Source organism: Condylura cristata, unplaced genomic scaffold, assembly GCF_000260355.1.
Source record: "Condylura cristata isolate star-nosed mole 26May11 unplaced genomic scaffold, ConCri1.0 scaffold00015, whole genome shotgun sequence".
NCBI classification, from domain to species: Eukaryota; Metazoa; Chordata; class Mammalia; order Eulipotyphla; family Talpidae; genus Condylura; species Condylura cristata.
The window spans coordinates 24,454,340-24,470,083 of NW_004567116.1; the positions used below are offsets into that span (position 1 = coordinate 24,454,340).

At 38.1% G+C, this 15,744-nt stretch overlaps 1 protein-coding gene across 2 annotated transcripts in view; it reads right to left on the reverse strand.

Moving 5' to 3' along the window:
• Positions 1–5,531: 5,531 nt before the first annotated feature.
• The window catches only part of NELL1 (NEL-like 1 (chicken)), a 690,112-nt gene continuing 679,899 nt past the window's right edge, over positions 5,532–15,744 (reverse strand). For both annotated transcript variants that reach the window (XM_004682976.2, XM_004682975.2), the window contains 3 exons: positions 9,572–9,748; positions 7,330–7,554; positions 5,532–5,985 (listed from right to left, as the gene is read on the reverse strand). In XM_004682976.2, the coding sequence (XP_004683033.1) occupies positions 5,935–5,985; positions 7,330–7,554; positions 9,572–9,748 (453 nt within the window). In that variant the 3' untranslated portion in view covers positions 5,532–5,934. The remainder of the gene's footprint in view (positions 5,986–7,329; positions 7,555–9,571; positions 9,749–15,744) is intronic.

A 15,744-nucleotide genomic window follows, 5' to 3' on the forward strand; every position in this document is an offset into this window, starting at 1 on the left:
AAGCCACTCAGTCCTTTTTTTCTTGGTCTGCACTTTTCACCCTATTTTTTTTTTCTTTTTCATAATTTATTATTTTTCCATACTCCAAACTGGGCATTTTTAGTAGCTTTGTCCATCGTGGAGTGAGAATTTTAGCTCATATATTGGAAGAATGCTATGTAAAGTGACTAGAAAGATAAATCTTCCCCACTGGCAAGCAGTGTGATTGGACCATCTAGATCCAGAGTGGAGAAATAGTAAACAGGCTCTTCCAGGAACTAGGCAGCTAGATACATTTCACAACTCACAGTGCAGTTCTGCTCATGAAAACAAGTGAGGAGTCTCAGTCTTGGGAAAGCAGCAGTGGGAATGGCTGCAGATAGCTGAATGTAATTTCTTCCCTCACCCAGAATGCAAAAGTGAAGATTAACAGCTGTTGGTCCTTGGGGTGATAGGGTCATTTAATCATGTATATGCCTGGCACGTAGTGTTTTATCAAATGCAGCAGAGAAGTCCTACTGAAAACTGCAGTAAAAATGGTGATCCTAGGAGAATCAGATGGACCTCAGGTCCTGTGTAATCGAGTTCAAGCCACTAAACCTGACATAAAATGTCTATGCTAATATTCACTTATGCTAACTTATTTTCAGTGTCTATGCACTTCAACCCAGTTCTTTCTTTTCTCTGTCCCTTTGGCAGTCTTCCTGTGAGAATACTTCGAGACAACTTCAAGGTTTCCTCCAGATCTTTCTCTGTGCTTTAGAATCATGGCACCTCTACTCACAGCCATGAGGTAAGGTTGTGTTATCTTTTCTTCACCAGTAATTTGTATATCATTAGCTACAACTATTAGGAGTGGTTTGAAGATGAAATGAGACATTTGTGTAATGCAAAATAGTTTCTGTCAAGTTGTGGTGGGTTAATTCTGTATTGATCCTCATTTCTCAGTTACAGATGAATCCTGGGAGAGTAATCCACTTAAACTACATTTGAAAATTAACTGAGACAAATACTCATACTCTAATTCCTGAACACAAAAAGTCCACATTTCTTCAAAACTATCTTTGAATGGAATGAAGGGACAGATTGCAAAAATATGGTAGTTAATGCACTCCATTGTACAACCAAGAGATGAAATTAACATGATATAATGCTATCAGGTAGACCAAGAAGATTTATTCTAGTCTTTGTTGACAAAAGGAGCAATTTGTAACACATGTTCATAAACAAGGCTTAAAAGAGCATTCCTTTCAAATTTTTCCTGGAACACTGTAATTGACTTTAGAGGAAAATTCATCAAGTGTTTAGTGTCTGCTTGAAATTCCAGAAAAATATCTTGCCTATTGTGTTGTTTGATTAGAGCTCTTTTTTTTTTAAAAGAGGAAAAAAGCATTGAGCCCTAATTTTCTACTTCTGAATTTTTGCAGTGTTGTTAATGGATTGTGAATGGGCACTAAGCACTATCCAATTACTGACTACAGTGTCTTTTATAAAGATAAAGCAGCAATGACTTTAATGTTCTTGCCTCCTTAACCCCATCCAAGGTTTTACTCCTTAAGGTCTTAAGTATAATATTCTATATATAATATTTTCTGGAATGTAAAAGTTCTAGTCTATGGTTCTTTGCACACACATCTTCTCTTTAAGGAGTGAAAATTACACGTGCATAGATGTACTGTATATTGGTTCTTACATTTGAAATAAAGAATCACATCTATTCAATACACAAAGGGGCTAAGATTTTTTTTTTTTAGCTTTCCTAATTGATCAAGTTATAGCAAGCTGAGTGATTGCCATCAAAATGTTACATCCATACTGTAGTTCTAGATCCTGTGAATGGAATGTTATTTGGAAAAAGGATATCTGAAAATATACCATTTCTGGAAATGAGAACATGTTGATGATAAAGTAAACCTTAATTTCAATGACAAATGCCCCCATAAGGGACACAGAAGCTAGAGGAGGGGATATTACCACAGCAACAGACTTAGTGATGAATCACAAACTGAGGACCAAATAGAAACCTGAACCTGGTAAAGGACAGATTTTCTTCTAGAACCTTAAAACAGTATAGTTTAGAGGCACAGGGTTTGTGACAAGTTATTACAGTAGCCACAGCAGGTCAGTAATACACAAGACTATTTCTAATTCTGATATCCTCTGACATCATACGGTGTTCTTTCATTCTCTTCAATTAAAAAGTCTTCAGATTGCTTTATATTTGGGGTATTTTCCTGTATCTGCTGAATAAGAAAATAATAAAAAACTTTCCTTCCTCAGATTTACCGCAGAGCAAAGATGCCACCCCATTGTTAATGGGGGGTATTCTGTTTCCCTTCATCTCTGCAGATAACCCTCCAAGTGACTGCCAGTAGGCAGGACCTGCTCTCTGTTGTCATCTGCCAGCTGCTTGTCTGTCCTCACGTCATATCTCTTGCTGGTCCCTTGCTCCAGTCACCTTTGGTGCCTCCACCTCTGTCTACAATGTTGCTCTTTGCACAGTCACTGTACCCTTTTTTGTCTATCTTTTTAGTTTTTTTTTTTAATTAAAGCAACATTGCATTATAACATTATGAGTTTCAGGTGTGCAATATTTTAATCAGACAGATGTTATTGAACATTAAGTGAACATTAAAAATAATAAGTTCACCACTGTAAGTCCAATTATGTCCTTCACCTTGCATAAATCTTTTATTTCTGAGTTGGTATTGCTACCACTCGGCAATATCTGAGGAAAGAAAATCATCTGCAAAATCTGAAAAATCATCTGAGGAAGGAATGATTCCTTCTCATACTCTGGACACCAGCTTGTTTACCATCCCCTTAGACAGAGTGAGGTGATCAAGGGAGGTTTTCTGATGTGGGCTTTGCCAGTTCTCATCCAATTTACCATCTTGAGTACTTTTCTCTTTCTTGCTACTGATATGGTCTGCAGTTATACTGCTCACTTAGCCACTTTCTAGATTGTTGTCCTTTCCATATGAGGATGCAAATTCCATGAAGACAGAGATCAGGTTTGCCTGTTCCCTTCTGTATTTGCAGAACCTATCACATTATCACTCAATTGGTGAATGAGTAAATGAGCGAATGGATAGTGACATTAGAAAACACACTTAATGCAGGCTGGCCTCTCATCGCAAGGTGGCATAGTATTTTCAGGAGTGTGTGTGTGTTTGCATGTACAGTCAAGCTAATCTTAAGGGTTACTGTGTTTAAAATTTTTCCATTTCCTTTCTTGTAAAGAATGAGGTTGGATGTTTGAGAAATGTCTTGTTGCTATGCTGGGCTTAGATTGGCTGTCTGGGTTTTTATTAATATTTATCAGTTCCTATTGTAATGCTTATATAAAGCAGGATCAAAACCAGGTGGGATATGAAACACAGATGATAATAGGTATTATATCTAATCTATGACTGTCTTTTAATGTCATCCATTTAGGAGTAATAAAAGTTTTCTTGAAGTTGAAATGTGGGAAAAGATTTGGGATCACTAGAAGGATGGCAGAAGAAAACGCTGTGTGGATTGGGTTACATACAGTTCAGGATCTATGACTATTTAATTATGAGCTCTAGGCAAGTCACCTACACACTCTGCTGATTTAAAGCTGTGCCCTATTGTAGTCTGAGTTGTGCTGATATGTGTATAGGAGTTTCAGTTCTTCTATTCTGATTCTAGCCAGAGAGAATCTACTTTTCTCTGATTATTTTATTGAAGCACAAAATAAAATTTCATTTTTTTGCTTCCACTAACCATGATAACTTCTGATATTACAAAAAAAAAATGGTATCAGTGTCTTAAATTATTAACTGAAAAGCTAATCTATGCAAGGCACTGCACTAGGTGCCAGAAGCTGAAGATTCTCCAGCCAGGACACTGTTGTAACCATAATATGAAAATAGAAAAGAAAAGGACATCAAAAGTTTCTAATAGTGACAGAAACAAGGAACTATAAAGTTTAGAGGAGGGGAAGCTCTGAGAATAAGTATGTCTTCACATGTGTATAAATACATGTGTGCGCATATGTATTTGTGTGCATATATTTGTGCAGGATATGAACATATACACTGTAGGCTGCCAATGTGTATTATGTCTATGCGCACACACACACACACACACATATACACACACATTATATATGTATATATAATGTGCAAACTAGAAAGAATAAGATGAAAATGTGTTCAGTCAATATGTCCAGCTCATAAATGGAACTTTCATCTTCTCACACTCTGCTTTTTTGCACTGATAGTTGAATGGTACCTACCTAATTGCTTATCTATTCTCCATCATTTCTTACCACTGTGTTTGTTAGCATCTTTATAGTTGTGGTAGTGCCGACACTGTTATGGTAGATAAGGAGAGAGGGATTTGTCATACACTACTTGTGCCTATTAATGGCCACCCATTTTCTACTGCAAATCACAGCAGGGATTGAAGCAAATTCCATGAGTAGATTTATGATGTTTAACAAAGCAGCTTCTAAAATTTCTGGATCAAGAAGGGATTTCAGCAGTTTATTATTAGAAGGCCCATTAATGCATCAAATATATTCCACACTCCCAAAGGTCCACAAAATAGTGACCTTTAAGGAGGGTTTTGTCTATCTTTTTTATTTACCAGTGAAGCACTTTATGTATAAAGTAATCAATAATTTTTTAATAGGAAAATCTCATCAGACATTTTATAGGAAGTAAAACCCTCATTGATAGGTACTGGTAGTCCTGGTACTAAATATCAACAATATTTTGTCACCAAGTAAGCAAAGTTTAAATGCATCCCACAGGTTAAAATGCATATATGAAATCTGAACTGTTTTTGTAAAATGCCAGTATTTTAGGATAAGCCATCAAGACTAATGGCCCTTCATTAAGAATGGACATAAATTCAAAGATAACTGTTGATTTTTAAAAAATTCCTGGAAATAAATGGAAACACATCCTACATGGCATGCCAGCATTCATCATCAATACCAGAAGCTGGCAGGGAGGTATGTTTGGCTTTGTGCACCAAGTTATCAGTACCTGTGTGTATCAGCACCAGGCATTGTTGTGCCCAGGGCAACAGTGAAATAGGCAGAAATGTGAACTTGATACAGGGACCATCTTTGCCAATCCCTGACCTATACAGATCTTGAAAGGAAATTTGCTTTTCCAAATAGCACTGAGAACATATTAAGAGACTGGGTTACCAGTTCTGACTTACTAAAAATCAACTAGATCTACACACAATGGTTGACTGAGACATACCCACTTCTGTGATACAGGAATAATAAAAACACATTTCCCTGTGCTATGATAATATACTAGTAGGTATGAGAGAATACCTTGTAAATCATGAAAGAAATTTTTCTCTTGCAGTGTCAGAAAATGCTTTGCTTCTCTTTGGCAAGAGAAAGTTCCTCTTAAAATAATTATTTAGTTAGGTTTGTGGTCTTTCCTCTCTTTAGCAAATAATATCCAGAGGCATCTGTGTTTGAACTAGAAATATGCAATTGGATTCTACACACATATTTTCATTGGGGTCTCACTACTAAGTATGCAGTAGGAAGGACAAGAATCACAACAGGCAACTTTATTTGTAGAACTTGATCCAAAAATCAAGAAAAAAAAATAAAAGGCGCTGAATCTCTTATGTTAGTACACAAAATAACGCAAAAAGTACATCAACGTTTACCATGAGGTCAGTTAAATGTTTGCAAATGATAAGGGAACATGAGATTTACAACACGGGGAACTTCTTTTAACAACCATAGACTTAAATGCACTGCACTGTAGGTTACCTAGACTAGGTTAGCAAGAATGAGCAAAGTGGCTTGTTCACAAGGCAACCTCCGAACATCTTCCTCAGGTGGAAACTTTGGTAATTGTCCGTGGTAGAAAATATCAATCCCCTTTCTTCATGTTGGATGGTCATTTTGTCCATTTTTTTCTCCCAAATGAGTCCATTGTAAATACTTCAGTTATTCTGAAGACACTCCAAATCCACCGAACAGCAGACACTTCCATTCTGCACATTAAGACACAAGTGTTAGCCCAATGGAGACATGAACTGTAAGCCAATTAGCAGGGTGCAATCATTACAATCAAAATGACCATATCCACATTTTGAATACTACAGAGAACTTGACAAGTCCTTCTCTAGTATTGTGAGACCCTCCAGGGGACCCACTTGCTGAGTTCTTCCAAGGAGTGCTATTTCATGTCTGAGTTCAAACCACATTTGGGACTTCTCTGAATCCCCAAGTTTTTACTCAGTATATTCACTGAGTAAACATATTCCAAATGGCATCTTTATAAATACCTGAAATACAAGATGCCATTAGTAAGGATAATCAAAAGTACAAGAACCTGAAAGCAAATCCAAGTGGTTTCCAGAAAGTTTGGCATTAATAGGGAAAAATGCTAGTTTCTTAGTGACTGTAAAGGGGCCAATCCATACTTAGATGCCTAAACAACTGGAAATTCATATTTTAGTATAAAATACTTTTATCATCCTACTAAATGTATCTCAAAGAAAGGTCTTCCACATCTCCTAGGAATTCTGTTTTACTGGGGCTGAAGGCTGACATGGGGCCAGGACTCCTGGTCTATATGAAGTTGGATATCATCCTTTTAATATTGGGGTTTCAGTGTAAAATGGTACTTTTCAGAAAAGAGTACAGTATTCAAATTTGTAACAGTCTAAAAAGACAAGTTGGGAACCCTGACTGTTTGATGGAAATAAACAGACTAGTAATTTTTAGTGTGCATAATCATGGGCATTTTAAGCAGATGTTTCTCGTCAGTTTTGAAGGAAGGAAGGAAGGGGGTCAGTCTTTACTTTTAAAAACATATGAGGAAGCATTGTGAGAACTCCTGGGGGGGGGGCAGACAGGAAAATGATTACAATTAATTAAATTCTGCAGCAAGAGCTTCAGGTCCTTGCATTAGGCACCATGAAAATTAGCAAAACAAACAACTTCATGGAACATTTGTTTTTCAAGCACTGTAAGCATATAAAATTATCCAGGATGAAAGGAAGGAGGGTTTTTTTTTTTTTTTTAAACATTTAAGTCAAAATGACTTAAGCCACAATGGAACCTAGTGTCAATTGGTAAAATGCTGTAGTTTAAAGGGAAGTGAGAGGACTATTTGACTCCATATTTACTTGGGATTTGTCTTTATACAAGGTACAGCTATGATCTATTCAGACATAGTAACCTCCTCCTTTCAAACCCTGCAAGAAGTAAGTGCCAGCCTGTGTCTTCCCAGGCCCCATGGAATGTGTGCATTTAGAGATGTCAGGAGTGGACCTACTGAATGTTCTCTGACAATTGCTCAGGGTCCGATTATCCTCAGGATATCCAATTACCTTGCATTTGCAGGTTGTGCAGGGAGAGCCAGCCATTGTCCACACTGAGCCACTAAGCCTTGAAACACCAGTGCTGTCCAGGCAAGTTTTTCTGATGTCATAGGCAATGTTATCAGCCAGGCAGGGGTCACTGACACAGCGGGGACAGCACTCCCCATCTGAGATGGCTGTGTACTCACAGCTCAAATTGGGGCAGGTGAGTGGCCAGCAGTCTACCTCTCCTTCCTGTGGAGAGAAAGCAAATGCCTCATTATTGCTCTTATGTGCAATTCTGTTCCCAAATCCCATAGGGGTAATGAGGATGCAATAATTCTCATCACTGTCCTTACTGAATGGTCCTATAATGCACTTCTTGCTTAAAGACCCACTGCAGGTTTCACCATCTCCAGGCTATTTCTGCTGTCTACTTAGACTGCAGCCCCATCACTCTGTGCAAGTACCAGCCAATCATTTCTTTACCATTATAGTTACCATCCTTAAAATTATTAGTATAACTCCACATTAGGTTTTGAGTTGTCAGGTTTTCGATTCATCTCTTAAGTTTAACATAATGCTGGTCAAGAAATGTTTATCAAATGAACATATAAACAAGTAGTAGGATACTGGCTAGTGTATAGAAATAGGAGTAGTTAATTTAAGGTCCAAGGAGAACTTGAAGCACAGTACAATTTTAACAATTTCATAAACCAACTTGTCATTGTAAAATTGAAGTTGAGACTGGACAATATAAAAACTATTTCAGAAGTAGGGGAACTAGAACTTTGCATATTATATTTCAACTGGGGCTCCAGGAATCTGAATATGGGCAGTGAAAGGGAGCCACAGTGAGCAAATTGTTTCCATTGCAACCTCTCCTTCTAAAATGACATTCATTTTAATTTATGTTAAATTATTCACTCAGCTTCACAAGACTATGGCCTTTGGTCAGTTTCACATGAGACCATGTCCATTTTGCTTAGAGCCATTATATTATCCAGAGTGTGGCATGTGCAGACATTTGATAAATATTTAATAAACATATTATTCTCAAGTAATTATTAAGTTACATGTTCAACAACTTAAGTTTTCCCAGGAAATATTAACTGTAGGCACTGGGGATGGGAGAGTAGATATTTTGGAAATTCTGTGAAAATTTTGGGTCCACAATACCTCTTCTTTCGAATGCCTGATAATTGGATTCTTGGGGAAAAAGAAAGAAAATTTTCCAGACTGATACAAAACCGAACTCTGTCTTGGACTCGTACCTTCATCAGCACCTTCACGTGCCTCCAAGTAGAAACTTGGGGGATTTGAAACCATGGTTATGATTTGAATTTCTGAGCGAATACTCCATCCTTAGAAGAGATTTAAAAGGATCTATTCTTATGATTATCAAGGACTTTCACTTGGACACTTTGGAAAATCTAATAGAAACTTAAAACAATTGCTTTGAATGCTGGTTCTCATACAGCATCCACTGATCGTCATTATTTCGGCAAATGTTAGACTGAAATTCAGAAAGTTGTTTGCAAGCTGACTTGAGACTCATTTCTAGTAGCTGGCTCTGTGAGGAAGTCATAGTCACTGTATGAATATGTATTGTAATAGTCTTTATAACCTTAGAAATCTTTGTGGTATAATTTGAAACAAAGAATCAGATCTTAATTAAGCTTTTCTTTTGGCCATTTTCAAATCCAATTATGCCATCATTATACATCTATTATGCTACAAAATAACCTCACTGTTTCTATGAAAATATTTAGCATCTGAAACAGGTTTTTCAATGTAGGAAATATTAGTAATTCTAGTTACCATGCCTTCACTGTATCTATCCATACATATATGCTTTAACCTTTATACCAGTTCTATGAAATAGGTAACCATCTATTTGAAGGGAAAATGATCAATGAAAAGCTAGGACTTGATAGTGCTTGAATGAAAAGATTTGACTCTAAGTGCCATTCAAGACCTTGAAAGCTTCCTATCAGGCAGAGATTTTTCTTGATCAGTATTTGCTAAAAAAAGTAGCAGTTATCAACTAATATAACGTTGGTCAAATCTGTCCCATTAATATGTGCTTTTTGCCTTTCCCCTTGTTTGAGAAAGAATCGGATGTCTTCAGGCAGAGCGTGCATACCCTAGTTAGTCACAGGGGCCACAGCTGCCTGGGATCACACAGCAGGGGATGAAAGCCCATCAGCATCTCGATTTGTAAGCTGCTCCAAAGTAATTGGACAGCACCCTGTAAAGTGGGCTGACATACCAGACACCGGCACTGCTGGCAGCTGTGAGTCCAATTGTCTCCATTTCGATAGAGCTTGTGTTCATTTTGATCTAAACATTGACTTGTGACCCTGGTGTCACACTCCGGGCAACAGAAAAGGTCAACACTTGGATTCTGGCAATCACAAGCAGTCCGTCGGCAGAATATCTTCCCATCCTGTTAAAAATGAGGTTAAGGAGGTTTCATCATTAGGGAAGCAAGATAGTCACACTAAGAAAACCAAAGCTTATAAATTGAGCACACAGGAAAGATTTCTCAGAGTGAGAGCACTCCCCTGCATCCCACTTTGTTCAAAACAGAAGGGTACTCAGATATACACAGCTTTTCTTCCCTGACCTTCACTGCGAGCAGGCAGAGTAAAAATGGATACATTTCTAAGGTGGGAAAAAAAGTAAATATGTCCTTTGAAAACACATTTTCACCCCAAAATGAATTTTAAAACTTGTATTTCTTTCCTTTTTTTGTTAAGCTTGATTTATTTATTTTTGCACTGAAGAACCAGGGTGCTAAGACAGCAGAGACAGAGTGGGGAGCAGAACAGGTAGGACTGAATTCACTGCTGCTGGGGGAGCAGCTGGCGAGACAGGAGAGGTCTGCTGCGCCACATGTGGGTGACCTCTCTGACCGAGGATCAAACTCAGGCCATAGGGGTGACAGCACTTAGACTTACCACTAGGCTTCCAGGGAGGACCCTAAAACCTCTGTCTAAGTAGCAATTATAACTAAACTCAGTGGCTAAAACCAGTGCATGTGACCAAGAATTCCTCTGAGTAGAAATTTGTGATCCTGTACTTCTTTCATTTCATAATGATCCCAACCTGACACATTCAAATGCATTCATCTCATTTCATCTGTCTCCACTTTGGAAGGATTTCTGACTATGTCAGATTTACAAAGAAAATTTATACAAGAACTCACTGAGGCCTAGAAAGGCTAAATGACATGTCACATCATCGAAGCAGCGGTTTTAAAGCATTTTTTTTTCCTTTATGAGACATCCTTTAGGTTGTATGTTATCAGTGACTACAATTAGGGGCCATCTTTCACACTGATACAGTTTCTCTAATGATAAGTACAGTACAATTTTTTGGGAGTATCAGCTTTGTTCACTCAATAATGAATACAAGTGCAATAGCACTCAGACCTTAAGACTGAACATTTTTCTGTATACTTTCACTTACATATCTTTGGCTTAGAGAAACTTCTCTTATCAGATGACAGCCATCTTGCTGAATACTGCCACAGCCGAGGAGCCTCAGGGTCATAAGAAAGGACACACAACCAAACCTGTACACATCTCGATTCTGGATCAATTCTAGGTACCTCGCTAGATCAACCAAAGTCACCAAGTCTGTGGTTAAAGCTCCCTAGTCTCTAACTCACCACTGGGAAGTATTCAAAGTATTCACCTCTGTACTTCTCTGAGTGGTAAAAATTGGACAACTTGTCACTACTCTCTATTGATTCCTTGGTAATCCTAGAAGTCCTTACTCCTGTCCCATTTCACCTCCTTCACTTTCAGAAGCCAGTGCTTGTTTCCACTGAATCATCTCATACGGATTAAATATCTGTACTGTTTTGAGTGATGCCCACAGGTTTGCATCCCTCATGGTTATAGCTGTCCTCTCTTTTGATGGTCTGGAATATTTTCAGCCATCTTCTACCATCAATGTAACTCTTACATTGTGTCATACATTGTCCAAGTATGTTATGCACATCGTCACATTTAATCCCGGGAATTTGATGGACTAGAAATTTACATTTTCAAATGAGGTCGCTGAGTTACAAAACTAAATACACTATCAAGACTGTCTAATGCAGAGTGAGTGACTCTGGGCTCAAGAGTCACCTTGTGTTGAGAATTGCACTTTCTTTATAGAACCTGATGTCAATATTTACTTTCTGGCTTACTTTGGTTCCATCCTAGTGTTGACTCAGATTGAGTTTTAAAGAGGACTCAAACCTCACTAGGTCCATTTGCATCTTGGAAAGGTAGATGTTAAGAACAGCAAGTGCAAAGTTGTTGTTTGTCCCTATTGTAGCTTCACCTTGTCATTCCATTTCACCTCTTGCCTGTGACATTTTCTAAATGTTTTTTAATGTCATCACCCACCTTCTGTGCATCTATACAGCTTAGTGACATCTGCAAATGTGACGGACCTGCTCTCAGGGTCTTCATCTACTATGTTGACAGCAATGTGGAAAAGGATAGAGCTTGCTGCAATCGGTTTACTGTCAGCTAAAGTGGAACTCGTTAAATGCATGATTCTTCATGGAGAATGGAAAGGAGACATGCAGACAATACACATTTAGATAATAACTCCACAGGCTGAAAAGTGCTTTCCTTCAAATCTATTGCTATAAGAAATGACAAAAACATCCAAAATCTCAAGGGATGAAATATTAGACATGTATGTATATATACCTCTGCATATAGGCACACACACATGAACATGTGGATGTGTAATTTTGTAGGGACTCGAGAGTTAAGTGGGTGACCTGAGTCAGAGAATTCAGCTATTCTGGAAAAAGTAGGAATCTACCAACTATAGTTCTTTGTCTTACAGCTCTATCCTGTTACTTTAACTTACTAATATATTTGCTTATATAACAATAGTTACAAAGTGCCCTGGGAATTTATTTTAACCAATGCAAGTTAAGAAAACTAATGATATTCAACACTCAGAAATCCACACAGCTATGTCCATGAATAGCATCAAATACAGGGACAGATTCTGTTATGAGGCTACTGTACAGTAGGCAATGAGACCCAATCAGAATGTCTCCCCAAGTGCTGATTAAAAGAATGAATAAGAGTAAGTGAATAGCCTTCAGGGTTAGTACAAAATAAAGCAATTTCACATCTCATCAATTATGTGAAAATGCCAAATAAGCCTCTCTTAGTTTCTAACATGTTTCAGAACAATGACTGTGTTCACTTTGCTTTTGAATTACAGGGTAACTGTCAAGAAAATAATTTTTAATAATGAAAATGTCACAGGTGGCTCCATTAATTCAATGAGAAGGCCATTATAAAACCCCAGCTCACAGAGCACAACCACACTAGTTTCCAAACGTGGTAACAAAATGGAGACCGCTGACTGAGAAATACTTTTTGTTATAAATCTCCAGGGTCATTCCCAGAACTTGATCTCTATACCCCAGCTTGGGTGTCCAGAACAATCCCAATTATTTGCCAAAATTTGTCTCCCCCCCTCTCCTGCTATGGAAACTAGATATTTTTATGAAATTTTATGATGAAAGTACAGTTAAATTTTAACTGTAAATGGTTAATAAGCATTGTAATATTTAAATTGCTTCTGAATCTTAAGAAGAAGGGTCATATGCTTCTGTAGCAAATAAAAAGTGAATTAGTATATTTATGCCATGGAAAGATATAGGTTTTATACTGTAAATTACACATTTTATTACTGAATAGTCAAAACAATGATGCACTTACTCCATATTGTATATAATACTTCTATTTTTCTTTCTGCCATAGTTTCAAACTTTTAAATCAAGAAGGTAGACTTGGGAAAGCCCACTGGTGTGAAGTGAATAATAATACAAACTAGGATTTGGTAAATTACTGTCTCCATTCTAAATTTGGCCAGTAGCCTATTTCTCTCATCATTCACACAGTTCCTATGGTTTCCTGCACACTTCAATGGCAGAATCAAGCAAGACAGAGAACTTACATCTTATAAAATCCTTCACAGAAAGTATTGTGATCCCAATAGAGATTATGAAATGAGGGGTGGTATTCTAGATCTGCTTATTCCAGGTTCTTACACAATCAGGATATGATACCTATCTTTTTACACAGTGTTTAATCTTGTCTTCAAGTTACAACTCCCAAACTGGTTATTCTTCTCTAATTATTGCCCAGGGTAGAAAATTGAAATAGTGAATTTTCAATTAAACCTTTTTCATTTTAATGAAGAAGAAATCAGACCTTAAGAAGGGAAATGGCTTTTTCACATAGCAAATAGAGGAACTAGACCCCAAGCTAGAATTTTATAATAAAGGTGTTCCCCTTGCTATTTCCTATAGCATGATGTTGGTAAGACAATAGGAAAAACAGACTTTAGACAGATGGAGATGAGGAATCTTGGGGTAGAGAGTCTCAAAATATAGTCCTCTGAGGAAAAGCTTAGAACTTGGGGGACATGCAAATTTTTTTAAAAAAATTTTATTTATGCTTACAGAAACAGGGGTGCAGACCAGAGATGTAGGGGCAGTGAGAGGATTCACCGGAGATACAGTTGGGAACAGAACAGGAATACTGAAGAAGTACACTGCTGAGGGGAGCAGCGATCAGTAGAGGTCTGCCGTGCCATGTGGGTCACCTTTGGGGCTGGGCTCAAACTCGCAGTGAAGTGGCTGAGGCCAGCTTGCAGTGTTGTGCTTTAACCCTCTGCGCCACCAGGGAGGCCTGGGAAATGCAAATTGTTGTGACCCAAAATAGACCTACTAAACAAGAAAGTTTGGGAGTGTAGGAAATGATCAAAGCTCTCCAAGCCTTCCAAGTGGTTGATTCTGATGCCGAGGGGAGTCTGAGACCACTAATGGAGAAACAAAGTAATGTAGTCACTTGGAAAATTAGTATGACATAACCCTCAAACCCCTGCAATGAAAAGGCAGGTTTGGAAAGTAACTGGAGATCTTGATCCATGACAGAATGGTGGAGAGTTTTAGGGCCAGACTAAATTAGTCAATATATTCATCTTTCAAAGGAAGTCCTAAAGAATCTGTAATCTCAAGTTGCAGAAGCCTGCCATCAAGAATACCCTAGACAGGAAGTATTGATAATGCTACTATTTACTTCACAACTTAAAGCAATTTTATGAGTAGGTAGCTGGGATCCAGAGAGGCAGTTTCTGCTCTGGTCCCAGGCACAGTCCCACTCCAGTGTGGTTTCTCTCTGAGTGTCATGCTGAAGACAGTAGGTAGGTTCACTGCCAGCTCCTTGCAGATTTGATTAGTCCATTCTTGCCTGAAGGAAACAAGGGCACTCTCTGTTTCCCTCCCCTGAACATCTTCCCCAGTCTGGGGAAGGTTATAAGAAGGTCAGGTCAAATGGCCACATCCCAGTTAATCTATAACAAGTGTCTTTTGCACTTGGCCTTTCCTTCTTCACTGCTACAATAAGTATGCCCTACCTTTATTATAATGTTGTGACCAGTTTTTGTTTTGTTTTGTTTTTTTGTTCTTTTTTTATGGTCTCCATTTCCCTACCCAGCTCTGTAATTTCTAGGAAGATGCCAAATTCTGTATTGCTTAGGTCTTGGATATTTAACTTTAGGAAGAATGCCATTTACTTTTTCAATAACTTTGAAAAAGCAATGTAGGAAGAATAGATATGAAACTTTATCTTCATTGCTTATATTTCTCCCACTGAATTTGCCAATTATGAATGACAGTGCTAGCAGTAAAGGGTGGAGATCTTGTGTTAATGTTGTAACATTTGCCCCGAGCATACAAACCTAACTGGTACCTGGTTTTCTTGTCAGTGGCACGTGAACTCTATTCTCCCCCCAAAAGGCAGCTAATTCTCCAACATGCTACTCTGGAGCTTCATTTGTGCCCACAGAGAGAAGATATAGATTCTGAACCAGACTAAGCATCTGACGTTATTATTTACCAGGACCTAGCATATCCTTATTGTGTTAGATCCCACATGATCATGTCTCTCCCTTCCTCTTTAAGGCTCTCATCTGTAGTCTCCTGGACCTTTACTTTTACCTGATTGGTTTCTCCCCACTTTGTTTTGGTCTCCTTCATCCTTCCATCATGCTGGCAATTAGACTTTGGACAATGCCAGTCTAGATTCAAAAATTTCTCAAGATCTCTTGTCCAGTGAATAAAGTCTCAGTTCCATGATCTGGCTCTGTTCCTAGGCTTTACCTCCTGGCTCATTATCAGCTACACCCTCCCCATCATATTCTTTCTCCTGATGGCCTAATCTGATCCCTATTTCCTGCTTCCCTGAAAATACTACGCATTTAGCGGTTCCACATCTGTTGCCTCTATTCTCTTTACTTGGATTCACTATCCCCATGTCTCTACTTGGTTGTATTTCTTACTACTTAAGTTTTATAAAGTAGTCATCTGTTTTTGTAAAGTCTTTCCTTATACTTTTCGAACCTCCC